General features: G+C 44.2%; 3 protein-coding genes across 5 annotated transcripts in view; 1 reads left to right on the plus strand and 2 right to left on the minus strand.

Moving 5' to 3' along the window:
• aqp10a (aquaporin 10a) overlaps positions 1–1,493 on the minus strand; it is a 3,211-nt gene extending 1,718 nt beyond the window's left edge. Inside the window, exons 1-2 of the mRNA XM_072460583.1 lie at positions 1,376–1,493; positions 527–653 (exon numbers count right to left, since the gene is read on the minus strand). Of these exons, the coding sequence (XP_072316684.1) occupies positions 527–653; positions 1,376–1,459 (211 nt within the window). The 5' untranslated portion in view covers positions 1,460–1,493. The remainder of the gene's footprint in view (positions 1–526; positions 654–1,375) is intronic.
• A 457-nt stretch (positions 1,494–1,950) lies between these two features.
• Positions 1,951–10,326, minus strand: LOC140373879 (uncharacterized). Of its 3 annotated transcripts, none has more exons than XM_072460581.1 (7): positions 8,336–10,326; positions 7,567–7,762; positions 5,142–5,240; positions 4,809–5,058; positions 4,564–4,611; positions 4,085–4,201; positions 1,951–2,816 (listed from the first exon to the last, which is right to left on the minus strand). In XM_072460581.1, the coding sequence occupies exons 1-7, from the start codon at positions 10,285–10,287 to the stop codon at positions 2,653–2,655; spliced, it is 2,826 nt and encodes a 941-aa protein (XP_072316682.1). In that variant the 5' UTR covers positions 10,288–10,326; the 3' UTR covers positions 1,951–2,652. The 3 variants fall into 3 exon arrangements, with proteins under 3 accessions (XP_072316682.1, XP_072316681.1, XP_072316683.1); XM_072460580.1 differs by having other exon boundaries at positions 4,558–4,611; XM_072460582.1 differs by lacking the exon at positions 4,564–4,611.
• An 8,054-nt stretch (positions 10,327–18,380) lies between these two features.
• cunh1orf43 (chromosome unknown C1orf43 homolog) lies at positions 18,381–20,487 on the plus strand. The gene is made up of 7 exons (XM_072460196.1): positions 18,381–18,658; positions 18,758–18,859; positions 19,047–19,143; positions 19,243–19,296; positions 19,405–19,571; positions 19,661–19,719; positions 19,787–20,487. Exons 1-7 carry the CDS (start codon positions 18,596–18,598, stop codon positions 19,980–19,982), a joined length of 738 nt encoding a protein of 245 aa, XP_072316297.1. The 5' UTR covers positions 18,381–18,595; the 3' UTR covers positions 19,983–20,487.
• The last annotated feature ends 839 nt before the right edge of the window (positions 20,488–21,326 follow it).

Below are 21,326 nucleotides of genomic sequence, written 5' to 3' on the forward strand. Positions count from 1 at the left end.
CATTTAGAACACATATTACGTAAACAATGTGCAAATTTAATCGTGAGAACTAAAAAATAACCGTCAGCAACAGTGAGTAATACTATCATCTATACTCCAAGTAGAACTCTATATAAAGTACTTTTTCATCACGCTGTGTCTGTGCCAATATCATGACTTTCAGATCGATAGTGAGGAATGATAATCCATTAAACTTGTGAATGAAAGAAATGTCACGTCTGGTCATAGGGCCATTAATCATGAATAATTGTAAAACCGTGATGTTTCTTCTCACAATAATCATAACATTAACATCTGATCTTGTGATTTCCCTTTGTACAAGTCTCTCAGGCTCCACACACTGCACAGTCGCTCCAGTCAAAGAATCAACAACACGGACTGAGTTTTTATACCTGTTGCTTTTACCAGAGGGAGTTCTATATCTCCTTTCTCTGTATATCTGCCTTTCTCTGTATATCTCCTTTCTCTGTATATCTGCCTGTGCTCACGCTGACATCCCACTGAGCTCCTCCTCACGCTCGCTCACCTGAGATGCCTTTGGTGAGGTACATGGCCGACATGACGCCCACAGAGAAGGACATGTTCACGGAGAGGAACTGGCCCTTTGTCTCTCGACTGGTCTTCACCTGAGCAGCGGCCGAGCATCCAAACAGCTGACGACAGAGCGTTCATATAACGGTTATTACAGCTTTATTACAGCTTTATTACCAGCTTTCCTGGGTCACTTTCCATTCATTCTATCAGCAATAAACAAAAGCATTTACTTTGACCTTTACTGATTAAAATATGTGCTCCAAGGGCAGTCGTTGATAGTCAAGCATTTCACACGTTTACAATCTCCTGACAAAGTGTCTTCATATGTATGTATGTTTAAAGTGCAAGCGTAGACTTCTCATTTCACTCAAATGTAGCAAAACATGATTATATTTAAGATTTTACCAAAACTTTTGCCCGTTTTTGAATCAGTTTGACCATTTTGGCGATGTTTACCATTTATCATTTTACATCCTGGTTGGACATCCGTTACCTAGTGACCATGCAACATCAATAAGAACTGGACAATAGGTATGATCTGACAAACAATACCAGCTTTATTTTGTCATTCTTTTAAAACGTGAGGAAATTCGTGCGTGTAAATTGTGTCTTTTGACGTCACTTGTTGATGACATAGACAGAGGAATTCAGTTCAAAACTCGGCTCCAATTTCCTGCAATTACCCACGTTTACATTTCATATTGATAACAAAACTGCAACTCGACCGATGTCACACCGTGATAAACACTCACCGCGGCGACCATCCCGACCGACGACGTCATAGTTACAAAACCCCCCGCCACACACGCCCTTTAAAACCATCAACAGGCGCGTCCCTTACCAGCAAAACAAAGGTCCCCAGGAACTCTGCCATGCATTCTCGCAGCAGGGCGCTCCCGACTCTCGTGAAGCGCGGCTGGGTCATGGTCCCGGTCTCTCTGGAGATTCTGTCCTAACGCGGCCGACTCCCGTTTTCTCCGTTTATTGCCCCGTGCGAGTGCGAGGGATTGGCAGGATCTGACGGCGCTCTGCATCTTGGACAGTGGACATTGGAGGCGCTGTATCAGGGCCATAATAAGACCATATAGATTATCAGAGATTGTGTTTATGCTCCTTGGCTCCATTGAAGCGCTTAATTATCGTAGCCCAACACTACACACATAGTATAACATCAGACAATACTTTATCAGCTTAAAAGACAATAACTATAAATTAGCCTACAATAAAAAATAAAGGAAAATAAAGCACACAGTGGTCATTGTTCTGGTGAATTCAATTAGTTTAATGTCAATAACTAACAAATTCATGGAAAGCGCTGATAAATGCGGTCACGTGCCGAGATTATTACATTGTGTTGTCAGTGGATCTGTTTTGTTCCTTTAGTGGAAACTGTAAAAAAATAAAGACACATTGCTCTGGTGCCATCTTGTGGAACAACAGCTTCTTTAGTAATTTAATACAACATCAATAAAAGCTCTGCAATTTACACATATGTACAACAACAGTACAACAGGATTGTGCACATACACAAACGTCACATTATTGGTTAAGTGGGACATGTTTTAAGGCTGAATATCACGAGCGCTTCATCAGTGCAGTCTTCATTCAGTGGACGAGGAACATCGAGGTAGGTTTTTTTGGCATTTTGTTTGGTTTTGGCGTTAAAAGTGCTTCAGATCACTGCAAATCATCCTTTTTAATAGTTTAAGCAGTTTAGATGATTGTATTTAGTAGGTCAAGACTTTTGGACTTGTTTTGAGATATTTCAAACTTGTGATTTAGTTCTCTTTTCTGTAGTTTGTTTGTTTGATTGTCTTTATTTGACTGTTGATTATTGTTAAGTTATTAAGTCTTTGAGTGTCTTGGAAAGTGCTGTATAAATATGTTTTGTGTCAAGAAAAAAGCTACATTTCCCCAGTCAACGGAGAGATAAATTAGGGATAAAATATCAATAAAGTCTGCAATACCTTCACACAAGTCCAAAAATCTGAAAAAGCTAACACCACAGTTTAACACATGTATTAGTAAATGACCCAAAACATGAGCGTTACAGTTAAATTTAAGATATTTGTTACATTGCATTAACATTCTTCCGCCTGTGTAAACTGGAGCACCTCCTCATGTTCTGTGAGGCGGAGGGCGTCGCAGCACCACCACGGTGACGGGACCTGGGGGCAGTTTTCGGATCAGAGTCCACGCCTCCAGACGCCTCAGTCCCACCACGTTCACGCCGTTCACCTCCAGCACCTCGTCGCCCGGGAGCACCTTCTCCACCGGACCACCTGAGGACAGTCACATGGACATGATGGTGTCAGTGTGATATGTGCTGCTCCTGAGCTCTACTGTCTGATGCCTCTGAACCCTGAAATGTTTGTCTGCAACTACAGAGCTTGTACAGAGAAGTTTTTGGAAGCTGCAGGATTCCTTAAACATGCATGGATTAATTAAAATAAACTCTGAGAAGTGATGAGGGAAAACTCTTATAACATGGTTGAAACCTTATAAAAGTCAATTTTACATAAGGGACCTATTATGGACCTTATTTAATGAGTTTGAGATAAGATAAAATAACCCTTTATTATCTCCCATGTGGGGGGAGTCACATGCTTTAACACACAGAAACGACACCAACAACAATGCAAGTACATTCAATCACCATCAAGTTTAGAGGGTTCAGCAGAGGCCAACCAACAATGTGGCAACGAATGATTACATTCAATCCAAACATTCATATTAAAATGCGGGAGTGTCTGCAGAGCCGAAACTGCCATGTTATTTTTGTGCTGGCCGCGCGCCGCGGCTCCTGAAACTGCGCCGCCGGGTCAGGGTCAGGGTCAGGGTCAGGGTCAGGGTCAGGGTCAGGGTCAGGGTCAGGGTCAGGGTCAGGGTCAGGGTTAGGGTTAGGGTCAGGGTTAGGGTTAGGGTTAGGGTTAGGGTTAGGGTTAGGGTTAGGGTTAGGGTTAGGGTTAGGGTTAGGGTTAGGGTTAGGGTTAGGGTTAGGGTTAGGGTTAAGGTTAAGGTTAAGGTTAAGGTTAAGGTTAAGGTTAAGGTTAAGGTTAGGGTTAGGGTTAAGGTTAAGGTTAAGGTTAGGGTTAAGGTTAGGGTTAGGGTTAAGGTTAGGGTTAAGGTTAGGGTTAGGGTTAAGGTTAAGGTTAGGGTTAGGGTTAAGGTTAGGGTTAGGGTTAGGGTTAAGGTTAAGGTTAAGGTTAGGGTTAAGGTTAGGGTTAAGGTTAGGGTTAAGGTTAGGGTTAAGGTTAGGGTTAGTCATGAGGCTATAACGGGCTATAAGGAAAATGCCGCGGTCCCTGAAACTGCGCGGCCATTTGACCGCGCAGCGGCTCTCCAGCCATGGCCTTTAAATGCAATGAAATGTTTAACTTTGCAAAAAATGTTTCAGAAATGAAATGGTCTAATGTATTTGCACCTAATGGATGAGCCCTCAGCTGTAGCACAAAGTCTAAAACAGGTCTAAAAACAGTCAGACTCACCAAAGAGAGGACAAAAATGGCGATTAAAGTGACGAAGAAGATGGCGCAGCACCAGTCCTCACCTTGGAAGATCTTTTGAACAGTGAGAGGTTTGTTGCCGAGGCTGGAGCCGACTCCGCCCTCCAGACTGAAGCCCAGGTCTCTGTCGCTCTTTTCCAAACTCACAGTGATGCGCCGACCTGAGAGCAGACAACATGAGTCAAGATGCAAACTCTAAGGCAAAGGTCTCTAACTATGTTCAATATCATTTGGGCCGCTTAATTATTAAATAAAGAATATAATAGTTTTCTTTTTACAAGGAAAATAAAAATAGTTCTTCTGGGTCAAATATAAGGCTTTATTTATTTGATTCAACATACATTACTTTCTATTGTAATGTGTGAGCTACAATGTCCAAGTCATTTCCCCTGTGGATCAATAAAGTTAGTCCAAATCAGTCTTAAGGTTATGTTTCAACTCCTTTTTCCATTCGGTCAGAGGCCTAATGTATTTGTTGAGTGCTTATCAAATGCTTATCAAATATGACAATTATTACTTGAACCTTTATGTGGCCTTCCAGTGATAAGACGGCAGTCGATATGTGTAGATTCTGAAGACAAATTGTAGTTTTTCAGCAAAATTCAAAATTCAATTATTAGATTTTACTATTGTAGGTTTGAACGCAGACATTTAGGAATAACATTTATAGATCAGCTCATCAACATCATCAGATTGTAGCTCTGGCTCTGAATACTGGTGTATTTCGTTCAGACTCTGCTTAAACCTCCCGTACTCTCTTGTTCTCACCCGTGTTGTTGAACTGAGCTAGAGTCGGGTCTTGAGTGACGGCTAAAGCGCTGCCATTGGACGTCACCCTCACGTCGGGCTTCTTCAGCACGACCACCCCCATCTCTCGACCCTTAGTGCGCCTCAGCACCCTCAGCGCCTCCCAGTGGGCACAACCGCTCAGCGCAGTGCCGTTCAAGGACAAAACCTGGTCCCCCGCTTTTATGGAGCCTTCCTTAGCTGCCACGCCGGAGTGAAAAACCTTGTGGACCTGATCGTCAATAAAAACAAGACAAATACAGGAATTAAAATGGTTCAGGTTGACTAATTACATGAGATGTGATGAGGACTTACAGTGACAGGTTTGTTCTGATCCACTCCTCCAGCCAAACTGAAGCCCAGTCCCACACCGATCTCCTTATGCAGAACGACCACGTGCACATCCTCATAGTCCTACAACAACACAAGGAACAGAGCTGCAGTTACTATGGTACAATATTGTTATATATGGATCAGGTGTGTGTGAATGGCTGGAGGGGAGGGGCCTATGGTGCATATTGGCAGCCTCGTTTCAGTCAGTCCGCCCCAGGGCAGCTGTGGCTACAATAGTAGCTTACCACCACAGCGTGCGGTGTGATATAATGTGAAGTGTTTTTGAGTGTCTAGAAAAGCGTAAAGTAGTACGTATGTATTATTATCTCCTACAATTACAAAATCTGCTGATCCTGTTGTTGGGCAAGTTTATTTGTAGAGCGTAATTTGCACACAAAGTCATTCAAAGGGCTTTACAGGACAGGAAATGATGCATCAAAATACACATACAAAAGGACAAAATGTACTTTTAAAAGAGAAGAGAGCAGATAAAATCCTTTCAGTCATATGCACAGCTAAACTGAACTGTTTTAGCTTAGATTGAACATGTCAGAGTAGAAGCCTGTCTCACATCTTCAGGAAGACTGTTCCAGATTTTAGCTGCATAAAACTGAAACACAGATTCCCCATGTTTAGTCCTGACTCTGGGCACCAGCAGGAGGCCGGTCCATGTTTAGTCCTGACTCTGGCACCAGCAGGAGGCCGGTCCATGTTTAGTCCTGACTCTGGCACCAGCAGGAGGCCGGTCCATGTTTAGTCCTGACTCTGGCACCAGCAGGAGGCCGGTCCATGTTTAGTGCTGACTCTGGCACCAGCAGGAGGCCGGTCCATGTTTAGTCCTGACTCTGGCACCAGCAGGAGGCCGGTCCATGTTTAGTGCTGACTCTGGCACCAGCAGGAGGCCGGTCCATGTTTAGTCCTGACTCTGGCACCAGCAGGAGGCCGGTCCATGTTTAGTCCTGACTCTGGCACCAGCAGGAGGCCGGTCCATGTTTAGTGCTGACTCTGGCACCAGCAGGAGGCCGGTCCATGTTTAGTCCTGACTCTGGCACCAGCAGGAGGCCGGTCCATGTTTAGTCCTGACTCTGGCACCAGCAGGAGGCCGGTCCATGTTTAGTGCTGACTCTGGCACCAGCAGGAGGCCGGTCCATGTTTAGTCCTGACTCTGGCACCAGCAGGAGGCCGGTCCATGTTTAGTCCTGACTCTGGCACCAGCAGGAGGCCGGTCCATGTTTAGTCCTGACTCTGGCACCAGCAGGAGGCCGGTCCATGTTTAGTCCTGACTCTGGCACCAGCAGGAGGCCGGTCCATGTTTAGTCCTGACTCTGGCACCAGCAGGAGGTCTGTCCATGTTTAGTCCTGACTCTGGCACCAGCAGGAGGCCGGTCCATGTTTAGTCCTGACTCTGGCTGATGTGATCATACTTCCTGGTTCTAGTCAGGACCCGAGCAGCAGCGTTCTGGATGTACTGCAGCTGTTTTACAACTCGTTTGGAGAGGCCAGTGAGCAGGCGGTTACAGTCTAATCTACTGGAGACAAACGCATGGATAAGTCTCTCCAAATCTGGTATGGACACTACACTTTTGATTTTGGCAGAGTTTTTTAGATGGTAAAAAGCTGCTGATGTTATTGATTTGATGTGGCTGAAAGACTGAGTGCATTATTTCCCCCAGACTTCTAACTTGATTTGTAGGTTTCTGTAGGTGACCGCTAACACTCTCTCCTTGTTTGGGCCAAAGACGATGATTTCAGACCTCTACAAACATGTTCTGAGATGCATATGATTATTATTTCTATAAGATTAGCAGTTCATATTTCCTTCTGTAATGTGCATGCTTCTGTGTCACTTTAAAACACTGTGTGGGTGTCAAAAGTATCAAAAATCAAATACTAAAACTTGTTATGCAACTAGATACTCTAAGCAAGTATCAATACATTTTTGTCTACTAAACATTAACGACCTTCCCTGTTTACAGTTTAAAATGATCTTGATACTCAAGTATTGAGTATCACTATATAATAATATTGAAACTACTTCATGCCACTGACGCAATAACCCTACAGCAGAGTAATCACAGTAAAACATTTAAAAAAAAAAGGTACAATATTGTTAAAAACATGAGCTGCAATTAATAAATAGCAGTAATAGTATTCATGTTAATTCATAGATGTTAATTATTCAATCTGCTACCACTAAAATGTTATTGAAATACACAAAACTAATAAACAACATGATAAATACCTCCAAAATAGTTATTGTGACAGGCCTCGTTGGTATTGAAATATTGCTTGATTGGAATTGCACAGTCACAATACAGAAAAAGTACAATCCGATTTTCCCACAGTCGCCTGGCTTTTCCCTCCAGGAAGTCTCTGTAACGCAGGACGAGGTGGATTTGGCCATTACCTGCAGGTCGTCGTCTCCGATGCTCTTGACGTCTTGAATCAGTTTGTCCAGCTCCTCCGTCGGCATCACGGACACGCAAGAAAACGCCGAGACGTCCGAGCTCAACGAGACCGAGCGCCGCCCCGACGACAGCCACTCGTCGCTGTCATTCTCCGAGTCAGACTCCACTCCAGCAAAGTTACACAGATCTGCAAGACTATGGGAAACAGGTCGCCGTGACAACTGGGCTAAACAAACAGCCTAATAATAATCGCGTACAGATGGGCGGGAACATCTTGAACTGATTACATTTACGGTTACGTCTGCTTTAAGAGCACACGACAGTTCTCTAATTACTGCTCTGCTTGATGGTTTGTGCCTGCGGTGAATATTTATCATAGTTTTACACCAGTCGAGCGACTTTGTGAGTAATAAATACACAAAATTCCTTTTCAAATGCAAGGACAACAAAGGAACCTGATTTGTGACAGTTTAAACATTATTGTAATGTGTACAAGTACATGTGTAACGTATTTTTGAAGTTACAGTACTTAAAATGCTCCTTTTTAGCAACTCTTCCCAAAGTGTATTAGTATAAGGATATTAATATTTACTTTATGGATTTACTTTACCTTAAGATACGTTTTCGTCAAAAAATGGATTGTTTACAGTTTGCAATACACACATTCTAACACTATATTTTCCGTTTATGATCACATAGAACTAAAACTGAACTGAATTCAATGAGTACGACCAAATTTAAACTCATATTTCACATCCCGACACTCACCTGACTGAGAAACTCTTGTTGCTCATGGCGCTGGTGACCGTGACCGAGGACTCGCCCGAATCCGAGTCATAGTTCGAGTCATCATCTTTCTGTGTGCTGTCGTCGTCCTCGTCCCCGTCGTCCTCCCAGGCTTTTATTTGTGGATTCAAACCGTCTAACCAGGCGTTTAGGTCCAGAATTCGCTTTTTCCCGTTCAAAGTGTCCTTGAGCTCGGGCAGGTTACCAGTGAGCGGAGGAGAATCATCCAACACGTTTGAGATTAAGGGGGGAGTTTTTTGAGGCGGTGCAATGGGCGACAGGAGGGGCGATGTTCCCGGCGTGTTTGTGGGAGTTTCGTCATTGTCGCTACTGGTCGGCGTAGACTTCCCAGAACCGTCACCTCTTGACTGCCTTGTGAACGTCTCGATTTCTGTTGCTCCACGCCTCTCCGCTTGCTCCTCTTTCAGTCCTCCCCACTTGTACGTCTCTAAAGCCTTGGCAGAGCTGCTCCTCTGTACCGCGTTATAGCTCGTACCGAGGTGTTCGGGCACTGAAAACGCTCTCCTCGGAGAACTGGTCTGACCGCGCTGGGTCAAAGCTTCGAACTGATTGATTTTATTCCTCACGCTTGCAGCCGAGCGTGCTCCCGGCCCGGCAGCGTTATTCCTTTCAAAAGACTTGGGCAGGAATTTGTGCGACTCGAACACATCGTCACTTGGAGTTTCCCTTTTCATCCACGAGCGAGCGCTTTTGTCGTCTTCTCGAGTCTCAGTTTTCACCGGGTTTCTTTCCTTCATGGTCGTCCTGCTCCAGTTTTTCCGGTCGATGTCTTGCACTTTACTCGTCTCGCCTCCGACCGCCGCTGCGCTCACTTCCGATATCCCGGTTATTAAGGCGTTGAACGGTGCCGGTTTGTCCATTTCTTCTGCAGCTCGGGCGACTCTGATTTTAGCCGCTAGCGTGGACCTGCTCCTGGTCCGGTCCAGAGATCTCGTGCCTATATCAGAAAACCCTCTGCTTTGGATAGTAGCCCCATCAACATGACTGCTATTATCTTTGTTCTGCCACCGCCCTTGTGTCCTGCTCCAGCTTAGTCCCGCAGGGGTGGACGTGGAAGAGTCTTTAGGCGTCGAAGAGTCTTTAGGCGTCGAAGAGTCTTTAGGCGTCGAAGAGTCTTTAGGCGTGGAAGAGTCTTTAGGCGTTGTCCACGAGAGAGAATCCCCGCTTCGTCCCGAGCTCTGTACGTGTTCAACTGAAGAGAAGCGTCTGGGAAATGTACCGCCAAACGAGCCTTTATAATGCTCCGTGGTTTTGTAATCCTCAGTGTTGCCAAACTCTACAGATCCATAAAGTTTCTCAATCCTCTGCAAAATACTCTGACCTCCTTTGGGCCCGAGGGAAGCAGGCGTGTACCTGTTTGGTAAAGATTGTCCTTTGGCTTTGCTTAGAGAAGCGTCTAGGTTGTTTTGGCTTTTGTTTACGGCGTTATAGGCGTGTATCGTGGACATGACTCGGCTGCCGTCCGCACTTTTGTCTCCAGTTCTGCTCAGGACGTCTCCTCTAAAAGTCTGTGGTCGTTCGGGACTTTTGCCGCCAGTTCTCCAGTCCAAACTCTTACTTCTACTCGACAGATTGCTGCTCCTCCTCCACTCAGGTCTTCCTTGTCTCCCCGAGTTTCTCATTTGGTCACGCGCAGAGGTTTTTTCTAGTGTTATGGGCATTTTTTCGCTTTCCAAACTTTGACCTCTGACCAGTCTGCATGTCCTGGACTGATAAAGAGGTCTTGATTTGGTTTTGACTCCGGGCCGGTCCCTGGATCCGTCCCTGCTGTCCTCCTCGTCTTCTCGCTGGTACCTGGAGGTTCTGAGAGGTCTCCAGGCTTCGCTGTAAGACAGAGAGTTGGCGGGTCGGACAGTGTAGTGAGGCCCGGTCCGCGTGTCGTTCGGCCGTCCTGCAGCTGGGAGAATATCCATAGTCCAAGTGCAGTAGATGTCTTCAGAAAACAGCCTTCATGACCTGCAAACAACAACAATGACCAAATGACTCCGTTATTGGGTTTGTCTGTAGTTGTAGCATTTGTTTAATTGAAGGCGGCTTTCACACGTGGTTTGGTCAGGGTTCGAACGCCAGTTTAGTCCTGGTCTAGACTTGGTTTGGTGCCGTTCAAGTCCTGGTTTAGTTCTGGTCTAGTCCAGGTTTAGTCCCAGTTTAGAGTTCATTTTATCTATGTTCTTGACCTCCTTTGATTTAGTCCTCGTCAGTGGTGGAAACTTAACAAAGTACAAATGTAAAAAGTACAATACTGTAACATTTTTAGTTATCTGTACTCAACATTTGACAGTGGATGTTGCTTTTGACTTTTAGGTCAACTTTTAAGGGTTTATTTCAATACTTTAACATAAGAACATGTTAAAAGCTATAGTATTATTTGTTCCTGTATCTGCATTTTTTACTTCCTGCACCACTGGTTCTTGTTTAGAACTATTGTAGTCATGGTTTTGTCCTATTTTAGCCCTGGTTTAGCCCTGGTTTAGTCCTGTTATAGACCAAATACATGTTTAGCTGCCAAGACCACACGCTTTGACAATGCTTTACAACGACATTTTGCATTTGCACAGGATGTAGACGGGACTGGCTTGGTCAGGCGGTACTTGATGTGACAAGTTTAACAAGTTGAAGAAACAAACACAAATGTTCAATGGAACGCAGAGGACAATAAACCATTTCACTTGAGTCATTTCTATTACTACGTTGACGCATTCTGCACATTTTCCCTCAGTGAGACCATTTACGAAACAGGTTCCCAAGAAATGTACCCAGTCCAGCCGGCGTATCATAACAGCTGTTTACATAAGCAACAGTCTCGACTCGGCCCGTCAGCGTCAGCAAAGCCAGGAGCGAAAACTGGAAAAACTCACCCAACGGCAATCCACTCAGCGTAAACATTGTATTAAAACAGTGTGTATGGATGTACTATCAGCGAAAAGGCAAAGATAGAGAAGGGAAAAACACTTAAGAGTAGAGTGATAAGAAAAGCCTGACAAAGTTTAAACCGACGACAAACTGACCGCAAGTGACACTGTATGTGGGGTTGTCCAAAATATCATTAAAAAAACTATATTAAAACTAGTAACACATAGTTATCGATGCTAAGAAAATCACTAGATTCATCTCCTGAGAACAATTTGTAAATAATCTTGAGTTTTATCAGAAAAGGCTTAATAAGACTGCAACGTTTAATAAAAAAGTTCTATTATTTTGTGTTGGAAATGTCTATTGTCAAAAATCTTGACCTAAAATAGAGAAGTTTTAAATGTCATGGTGTCAAAACCAGTATCGACAATTGAGTTTATTCCTCAGTATCAAAATTGAGTCTAAAATATCAGTGTCTGGGCTGGAATCTTTTAGTCGTTTAGTCGATTTACATGATTTTTATTCACAAGAACAGAAAGATGAAGGTATAAACTATTTATTTGAAAGATTTCAGAGCAAATTGTGAGTCTAATCTGCCTTTTTACTGATAAACAAACCCATTATTCTGCTTAAAAATGTGTAATCTCTTGCAGCCCTGTGGCCCTTTGGGAACGGATACATAGAGATACTCAATAGTTGTGAGAGCTTTTACCGTGCACCTTTCCCCCCTTCAAGTCGCTGCACAACGCGTATGTTTCGTCAACCCGGTTAGTCCCGTGACAACAGTACATCATTGATCATTCCGCACGAGTCATTGAATACGTAGAAAATCAATAGAATCACACAGGACTGTCAAAGTTTCACTGTCTAAATTTGGTGTCCATTTACACTCGCACCTGCCCCACGATCTGCATAATCTGGTCGATTCCCCTCGCTCCAGGAACTGATGGCGAGGACAAAAGAATCACAGACAGACAGAGACACACAGACAGACAGACAGACACACAGAGACACACAGACAGAGACACACAGACAGACAGACAGAGACACACAGACAGACAGACAGAGACACACAGACAGACAGACAGAGACACACAGACAGACAGACAGAGACACACACACAGACAGAGACAGAGACAGAGAGACAGACAGACAGACAGACAGACACACACCTTTGTCAAAGTCATCGCCAACTGCAGCCCCGCGTCCAAGTCGACGTCCTGGCGTGATATCGGCTCCGAATCCGCGCTCTCCATCCACTTTACATGATGCGGTGTATTCAGTTTCTGCAACTTGCCCCACTGGTTTTACCTCCTGTCGTTTAGTCCGTGTCCATCTCTCCTCCCCCTTTCTATTGTCCCTTCTTTTCCCTATTCTAACACGGCTTTCCTCAACGACTAAACACTGAGCCCGCCGTCTATTTTTACCAGAGAAAAGACAACTTACCTATGGACACGGCGCCGGCGCTTCTTTGTTGACAGCGTGCGACTCTTGCGTTTCGTGGCCAGAGGCGGCAGAGGATACGCAATAATAGAGAGGAATGTAAAAAAGCCGTGACATTTCCCAACGCCGGCTTAAAAGTGTCACCACACCTAAGGCAACCTAATCGTCTGGGCCGCGCAGGTATCAGAATACATAATAACGCGGCGTCTTTAATTGGGAACAGAGGCAACGCGAAGGTCACGTAAGAGTGGGGAATACCGACGGGGGTAGATGTTCGAAAAGTGCTGCTCTTGTTGCGTTTCCCCATCAATAGAGGGGGGAATGGAGGCCCCACAAGTCTAATTTTCTTCCCACACTGTATTAAAATGAGCTGGACAGAGGAAGAGGGTGTTTTTGTCCATTTTGTATACATTAAATGATAAAAATGACCACAAGAAGAAACAAAACCGTCAAGTCTGACCACACAAACAAGAGTATAACGTGACATTTCTGCCTGTTATGGTCCATCCACATTCCTGATGCATTGTTCAAATATTGTCTGAGCTGTTGTTATTGAGAAAATGCAACAAAACATATATTGTAATGTTCATTTTTTGGTCAGTATTGCACAAAGATAACATGGCAATCCTTCAGAAATGTGCTAAAGGTTGAGGTTGAATTTTGCCAGTAAACTTTGGCACAAAAGCACAGAAACATGACCGTTTAACCTCGTTTTGAAAGAGAACGGAGCAAGAGTTTTTAACAGAGTTTTCTGACTTTATATCAAACTTAGTGTTAGCCTGGGATAAAATAGTTATAGCTGGAGACTTTAATATCCACGTGAACATGAGTGATGACGCTCTCAGTAATGCCTTCAGCGCCTTGTTAGACAGCATTGGTTTCACTCAGAATGTAAATAAACCGACTCACAAGAACACTCTGGATCTTGTCCTAACGTATGGAACAGAGATTAGTGACCTCATTGTCCTCCCTCAAAACCCTATATTGTCAGATCATTTCCTAATTACCTTTCAGTTTATTCTTAAAGATCATCCAGTCCCACAAAATAAAGTTATAATGAAAAGGACAATATCTGAAAAATCTATCTCAAAATTCAAAGAAATAATAGAGCCAATATTCAGTGACATGTCATGTGATCCTGCTGAGAACAGTTTTAGTCCCAGTTTAAGTGATCAATGTGTCGACTTGACCATGAATTCTCTGAAGTCTGCTCTTGACGTTGTCGCGCCGTTAAAACAGAAGGTCATTAGGCCAAAGCGCGCCTCCCCATGGTACAACCAAGAACTGCGTTCACATAAACAAAGAGTTAGAAAGTTAGAGGGATTATTTCGTCGCTCTCACACCGAAGAATCCCTAAAAGCATGGAAAAGCTGCCTGCTGTCCTATAAGCAGGCTCTGCGTAAGGCCCAAACCAGATATTATTCAAATCTAATAGAAGTCAACAAAAGTAACACTAAATTCCTTTTCAGCACTGTAGCTAGGCTAACAAACTGTCACAGTGCAGTAGAGCCCTCAATCCCAGCTACACTTAGCTCTGATGATTTCCTCCTATTTTTTAACAATAAAATAAAAACAATCAGAGATAAATTAGATGAAATTACCCCCGCTATTAGCCCTGAACTAGCCCAAGCTGTAAATCTAACGTCTCATATACATCCACCTGTAAACTTAGAAAGGTTCACAGATGTTGATCAAGCAGAGATAACTTCAGCCATTATGTCCTCTAAAAGCTCAACTTGTGTCCTAGACCCCATTCCAAACAGACTCCTCAAAGACATTCTCCCCCTGATTATAGACCCTATTCTTAATGTAATAAATACTTCACTCAGCTGTATTTATCAATGAAACCTGATCAGAGCGATCAAGTAGACAGACTTAGTACTTGTGTGAAGGAGATAAAAACCTGGATGACACTAAACTACCTGCTTCTTAACCCTGAAAAAACCGAGGTCATTGTGCTTGGCCCTAAGCATCTACGAGACGCTCTATCTGAGCAGATAGTCACACTGGACAATGTCAGTGTAGCCTCCAGTTCTACTGTAAGAAACCTTGGAGTCTTATTTGACCAGGAGCTCTCATTTAAAGCTCATATAAATCAAGCTTGTAAAACAGCCTATTTCCATTTGCGCAACAAGAGCCAAAATCAGAAGAATCCTGCCTAAAAGTGATGCCGAAAAACTTATCCATGCATTTGTAACGACTAGATTAGACTACTGTAACTCCCTGCTTGCAGCGTGTCCTAAAAGCTCCATAAAAAGCTTTCAACTGGTTCAAAATGCAGCAGCAAGATTACTAACAGGAACAAAAAGAAGAGAGCACATTACGCCAGTGCTGAAGTCTCTTCACTGGCTCCCCGTCGAGTCTAGAATCAAATTCAAAATTCTACTCTTGACCTACAAAGCCATAAATGACATGGCCCCATCCTACCTCAAAGATGCTATAGAACCATATCATCCAAACAGAGCTCTTCACTCTCAGAATGCTGGCCTTCTGGTGGTGCCAAGAGTCTCTAAAAGTACTGTAGGAGGTAGAGCGTTTAGCTACCAAGCTCCTGTGTTATGGAATCAGCTCCCGACCCATGTTAAATATGCTGACACAGTCTCTTCATTTAAGTCCAGGCTTAAAACGTTCCTCTTCGAAATCGCTTATGGTCAGAGTAGTTAGGAACAGAAAGATAAACCCACAGCTTCAGCTACGCTGCCCTAGGAGTAACTATGCTGGGGGAAGTATGACAGCTTGAGCACTATCCTCTTCTTCTTTTGACTACTTATGCTATCAAACAATATTTATTTTTTGATTCCACTTGCAAACTGTTCACCGCCTTCTTTTCTTTCTCTCACTCCTGAGGACCTGTGGACCCAGATGCCCCTCCCCTGGTGAAGTGGTCCCTGCCCTGTGTGGACGGTCCCTCATCTGCCAGAAGAGTGGGTCCAGTTCGCCTCAGTCGGTCCCTCATCTGCCTGAAGAGTGGGTCCAGCTCGCCTCCGACGGTCCCTCATCTGCCTGAAGAGTGGGTCCAGCTCGACTCCGACGGTCCCTCATCTGCCTGAGGAGTGGGTCCAGCTCGCCCCCGACGGTCCCTCATCTGCCTGAAGAGTGGGTCCAGCTCGACTCAGACGGTCCCTCATCTGCCTGAAGAGTGGGTCCAGCTCGACTCCGACGGTCCCTCATCTGCCTGAGGAGTGGGTCCAGCTCGCCCCCGACGGTCCCTCATCTGCCTGAAGAGTGGGTCCAGCTCGCCCCCGACGGTCCCTCATCTGCCTGAAGAGTGGGCCCAGCTCGCCTCAGTCGGTCCCTCATCTGCCTGAAGAGTGGGCCCAGCTCGCCCCCGACGGTCCCTCATCTGCCTGAGGAGTGGGTCCAGTTCGACTCAGACGGTCCCTCATCTGCCTGAAGAGTGGGTCCAGCTCGACTCAGACGGTCCCTCTTCTGCCTGAAGAGTGGGTCCAGTTCGCCTCAGTCGGTCCCTCATCTGCCTGAAGAGTGGGTCCAGCTCCAGTCTCCTCGTGTCCGTCTGTCCGTCTGTGAGAGTCGGATCTCTCCTTCACTGGAACTCCTCCAGGTTTCTACGCTTTTTTCCCAAAGAGGTTTTTTTTGTAGTTTTTCCTGGCCGAGAAGGAGAGTCTAAGGACAGAGGACCCTGGGACATCGTCCCTCGCCACCACAGACATTGTCTGACTCCATCGCCACCACAGACATTGTTGATTCATTTCTCCCTGTGGCCCTCAGAGGCAACTGTTGTTGTGATTTTGGGCCTTACAAAAATAAATTGATTTGATTTGATTTGAAGTGTCTCTCATTTTCATTGGGAATCGGCTCTTTTTGCAGCCCTTCTGTAGTGACTCAGTTGCAATGTATTATACCGTTTTAATCTGCTGCTAGTTTCAGTAGTAATCTCTGAGACGCACTGAAGACACACCGAAGACACACCGAAGACACACCGAAGACACACCGAAGACACACCGACGACACACCGACGACACACCGACGACACACCGACGACACACCGACGACACACCGACGACACACCGACGACACACCGACGACACACCGAAGACACAACGACGACACAACGACGACACAACGACGACACACCGAAGACACACCGAAGACACACCGAAGACACAACGAAGACACAACGACGACACACCGACGACACACCGAAGACACAACGACGACACAACGACGACACACCGAAGACACACCGAAGACACACCGAAGACACACCGAAGACACACCGAAGACACACCGAAGACACACCGACGACACACCGACGACACACCGACGACACACCGACGACACACCGACGACACACCGACGACACACCGAAGACACACCGAAGACACAACGACGACACACCGAAGACACACCGAAGACACACCGAAGACACAACGACGACACACCGACGACACACCGACGACACACCGACGACACACCGACGACACACCGAAGACACAACGACGACACAACGACGACACACCGAAGACACACCGAAGACACACCGAAGACACACCGAAGACACACCGAAGACACACCGAAGACACTGACGACAGCTACAATGGAGACATAACGTGGGAATTGTGTTATGTAAAATCACAAACGGCCCAATGTCACAATCTGTTGATAAAACGTGTCTCGTTACTCAACATCCATTAAACTTAATTAAGAAGAAGCTCGACTGGTAAAATCACTCTTTTCCCAAAAACCTTTGAAATCGCCTGAAATTGCATCAACTATGATCTAAACCAAGATTAAAGTCAAATCAAATACAAGCTAAAACTGGGCCTAAATATTCTACAGTTAAAGGTGCACTAAGTAACTTTTCTTGGGATGGAGATGTTTTCGCTTCGTCTGGAATGTTCCACAGTCATTAAACTTATCTTTTCTGCATTTATTCACTTACAAATGGTTTTGTGGCAAAAAAATGCTGAACAGGTGAATGTTTGTGACAACATCCAATGCCACAGTGTGGAACATTCCCAGTGAAACAAAAGCACCTTCATGGGACAAGCAGATGGCCCTAAAGCAAAGGTCATGTGCAGCTTTGAGTAAGAAAGCAAACTAAATATCAACCTCAAACTTTTCACCTCCATTTGGGTGAGAATTGAGCAGAGAAACAGATTCTGTATTTGTAAATGTAAGTAAACAAATGTGAAGCAAACATTAAGATTGTAAAAAGGACTTACAGTTGAGCCGTTCCTCTGCTTCTCAAACACCTGCTGCTGCTGCTCTGGGTCAAAGGAAGTTGTGGTTATGGCTCCACTGACTCGCTCTGGTGATGAGTGTGAACCTCGCTTTGTCTGTGAAAGAAAGTGTTAAAGCAAGAGTCCAAATTGAAGATTCAATCACATGCAAAGACACATGTGCAAATATGTCTGGCAGAGATAAGTGTTGTGTGGGACAAACTGCTCCAGCTCCCACACTGGGCCTGACAAAAAGCAAAGGACTCATTGTTGCTGCGGGGCACATGCAAATGGAGCTTGGCTAATTCTCTCAGACACAAGTTTCTTCATTGTTCTGGTGTAGGACTGACTCACGAGGCGCTGGCGGGAGGAGAAGATGGAAAACTAAATCAAAGGCTGTTCATATTTCACTCGAGCGTAAGCTACAGTCAGGTGCAGGACAAGTACCGTCTTCAACCAGCAGGGGGCAGCAGAGCCACGAGCGCATCTGTGACGTCATGTGTGGTTCAGAACACGTGATCTGAAGGCGGAAGTCAACAAACGGCGCTGCCCCGCAGCAAAATGCAACAACTCGAAGCACTTATCTTTCTTCCCTTTTTATACTTTTCTATCCGATGTTTTTTTTCAGTTAAACGTCAGGAATCAAATCAAATGTCTCTAACGAGTAAACTTTTAGAAGTGTTATGAATTGTTACTTTGTTTACATCAGAATTGAAGAGTTATACTTGGTAAAAGTTGAACGATGGCCCCGGAGCCCCCGCTCTCCAGCGTGAACGTGGTGCTCGTGATGGCATATGGAAGTCTGGTGAGTCCTTTCTTCTAACTTCATCAGCCTAAATGACCTTGTGTTCAAGGTTAAAATCTTTGGGAAAGCCACAATGACACAAATGTCTTCCATATTTAGGTGTTTGTTTTATTGTTCATCTTCGTGAAAAGACAAATAATGAGGTTTGCCGTGAAGTCCAGAAGAGGCCCTCACGCGCCCATCGGACACAACGCACCGAAGGTGAAACCATAGTTTAGATTTATACAATCTGTTTGTTAATCAGCTTTAAAATGTCTGTGGACAAAAGAAAGAGCTTACAGTAACTAATGTATTTGTCTCATTTCGGTTCTTAAAATAGTTTCTAGTTAATTGAAATGAACATAGATATGAGGGTGTGGCTCTGCTCATGATGAAGTTTGTGTTTTAGGAGTTGAAACAACTGATAGAAACTAAACTGTGCCAGGTCCAAAAAATCCGATTTGAGCCTCGTTTGCTCTCTCCAGACGACGACCGGCTCACGTCTGGTAAGAAAACAGAAAAGCACTGCTGTTGTTTTGCTGATATTATACTGTACATATATATGATACATATATATGATATAATGTTTATATATTATATTACAGCCTCCTGTGACTACAAGCACAGAATGAAAGCGATAGATGCCATCAGAGATACAGGTCAGCACCGCTCACTTTAATAGAAGATTGGGGAACCTTTCTTTGTCACACAATAGTCTTCTCATACAAGTACAATGGGACATTGTTTGACACTTGTTTTTCTCTCAGACTTTCCCTTCCGTGAGCTGGGCGGAGCCTCCACAGCGGTGACGGGGAAGAGGTTTCGCACATGGCTGCTTCAGCTCCGAACTTCACACTGCCTGTTTAAGAACAGCCAAAGCTCCCTCATTGACACAGTGTTGGAGGGTTATAATAAAGCCTGCCACGGCTCAGAGGTCACTGCTTATTTTATATTAGAAATAATAATCACAAATAAGATAAGATAAGATATTCCTGCATGATTACAGATTTTGATCTTTTCTAGGTTTTTGGAGATGTTGAATTTCAAAAATACCAAGAAGCTTTGAATGAATTGGCCTCTATGTAAGTTCTTTTGGACTAATCCCTGTGTGGAATGCTGTGGAGGAAAACAATGTGCTTTCTGTTTCAGTGTAAAGTCTGAGAGCAGCAGCGTCTCTGTGATGCAGCATCAGACTGCAGCCAAAGACCTGACCAGCAGCACAGAGTCCACGCTCACGTCCCCCACACAGACCACGTTCCTCATGGCTCAGCGCAAGAGGCCCAGAAACCTGCTGGAGCTGAAGAACTTCAAAGACAACTACAACACACTGGACAGTACACTTTAACAGTACCTCATTGAAGAGAACAGATGTCCCTGTAGTGCCTACAGACGTCACTGCAATTCCTTTGTTCATGCACAGAAAGCTTGGCTTATTACATATCACTCACACAATAACAAGCATTTAGTTTTTACTGTTACTGCACGGCAGGTGTTCACTAAAAAGCCATCGCACTTAAGAGTTGTTTGACCAAAATGTATTTGAGCATCAGACAATCAGTATTTATTGCACAGTAAGCATCTATGCAGCATTGTTCCACAGCACGTGTACTGTTTGTATTTGTGCCAATAGTTAAGAGTACAAGGTAATGGGCTTCACTGAGTACTATGTCTATTGTCTTGTGTATTGTCGTGTTTACACACTGTGCCTGTATTTGTTTGGCCTTAATCTTTGTTTTACAAAAGCCATACTTGAAAACACAAACTGTACAGAAAATTACTCACTCCTGTATTGTCTTATTACTGCCAATAGGAAAATGTATTTTATTAAGACAATACATGTAAAAACCTTACCATTTGCCTCTATTAAAACTCAAAAACATCAAAATGTCTTGCGAGTGGTTTCCAGCAGAGGGCGCCCTTGTGCTTACGTTCATGAGCTCAAAACACAGTAACATACTCAAGTATTTTTTGTTTTAAACTTTTATTAGAAGCGTCAAAAACACAAAACTGATTTGAATATACTTCATATAAAATCTCATGTCAAACATTCTGACAAGAGTTTGGAGTTAATAAATAAATACAAAGAAGCTGAGAGAAGATTCTGAACAAAGAATATTATTTACACACTTAGTAGTTACTTACAGAGAAGCAGGGAACTGAAATGTTTTACAAGAAAGAAAAAACTAGTCACATCAAGAAATGCCAACATTAGAAGATGCCACAATGCCTTTGAGACTCAAACATATTCAAACATTAAAACTCCATAAATCAGAAACATCCTTTTAGATTCTACACTGATCATGTACAGTACAAAGTGTATTCCCCGTCGAAGGGAACCGTCATGGATTAGTGAGCGTGACTCAGATACCGCAGAGCTATAGCTTTAATGGCGCTACTTTGAGTGGCTAGACTTCTGTTATTTTGTACTTTACACGTCAACTCTTGATTTGACGCAACATTCGAGGTCGAAGGTCATCGCACACGGCAGGATAAAGTGTACGATGAGTCACACAACAACCATCTATCTACGTCAAAGTTTAAAATTCACTTAAAAGATGGTGTTCACAACAAACAAGTCATAATGTCAGACGGAGGGCAGTTTGCTATATTTCTACGACCCATTTTCTGTTTTCATAATCCACAAATGTTGATTTTTGTTTCCATAAACCTGCTATTTTTTTAATTTTGG

This window comes from Eucyclogobius newberryi, unplaced genomic scaffold (assembly GCF_026437365.1).
Source record: "Eucyclogobius newberryi isolate DKJ021-1_F unplaced genomic scaffold, fEucNew1.0.hap1 SCAF_3, whole genome shotgun sequence".
Taxonomy (NCBI): domain Eukaryota; kingdom Metazoa; phylum Chordata; class Actinopteri; order Gobiiformes; family Gobiidae; genus Eucyclogobius; species Eucyclogobius newberryi.

What these genes read in the sequence shown, in the direction of transcription:
- LOC140373879 (XM_072460580.1), bottom strand. Translation starts at nt 10,287, where the DNA reads ATGGATATTCTCCCAGCTGCAGGACGGCCGAACGACACGCGGACCGGG. An exon ending in TCGGAGACGACGACCTGCAG is followed by an intron (nt 5,241 to 7,566) that starts GTAATGGCCAAA and finishes GTGTTGTTGTAG; the next exon opens with GACTATGAGGATGTGCACGT. An exon ending in AAGGCCACATAAAGGTTCAA is followed by an intron (nt 4,202 to 4,557) that starts GTAATAATTGTC and finishes GTCTGCTCTCAG; the next exon opens with GTCGGCGCATCACTGTGAGT.
- cunh1orf43 (XM_072460196.1), top strand. Translation starts at nt 18,596, where the DNA reads ATGGCCCCGGAGCCCCCGCTCTCCAGCGTGAACGTGGTGCTCGTGATG. An exon ending in AGATGCCATCAGAGATACAG is followed by an intron (nt 19,297 to 19,404) that starts GTCAGCACCGCT and finishes TTTTTCTCTCAG; the next exon opens with ACTTTCCCTTCCGTGAGCTG. An exon ending in TTGAATGAATTGGCCTCTAT is followed by an intron (nt 19,720 to 19,786) that starts GTAAGTTCTTTT and finishes TTTCTGTTTCAG; the next exon opens with TGTAAAGTCTGAGAGCAGCA.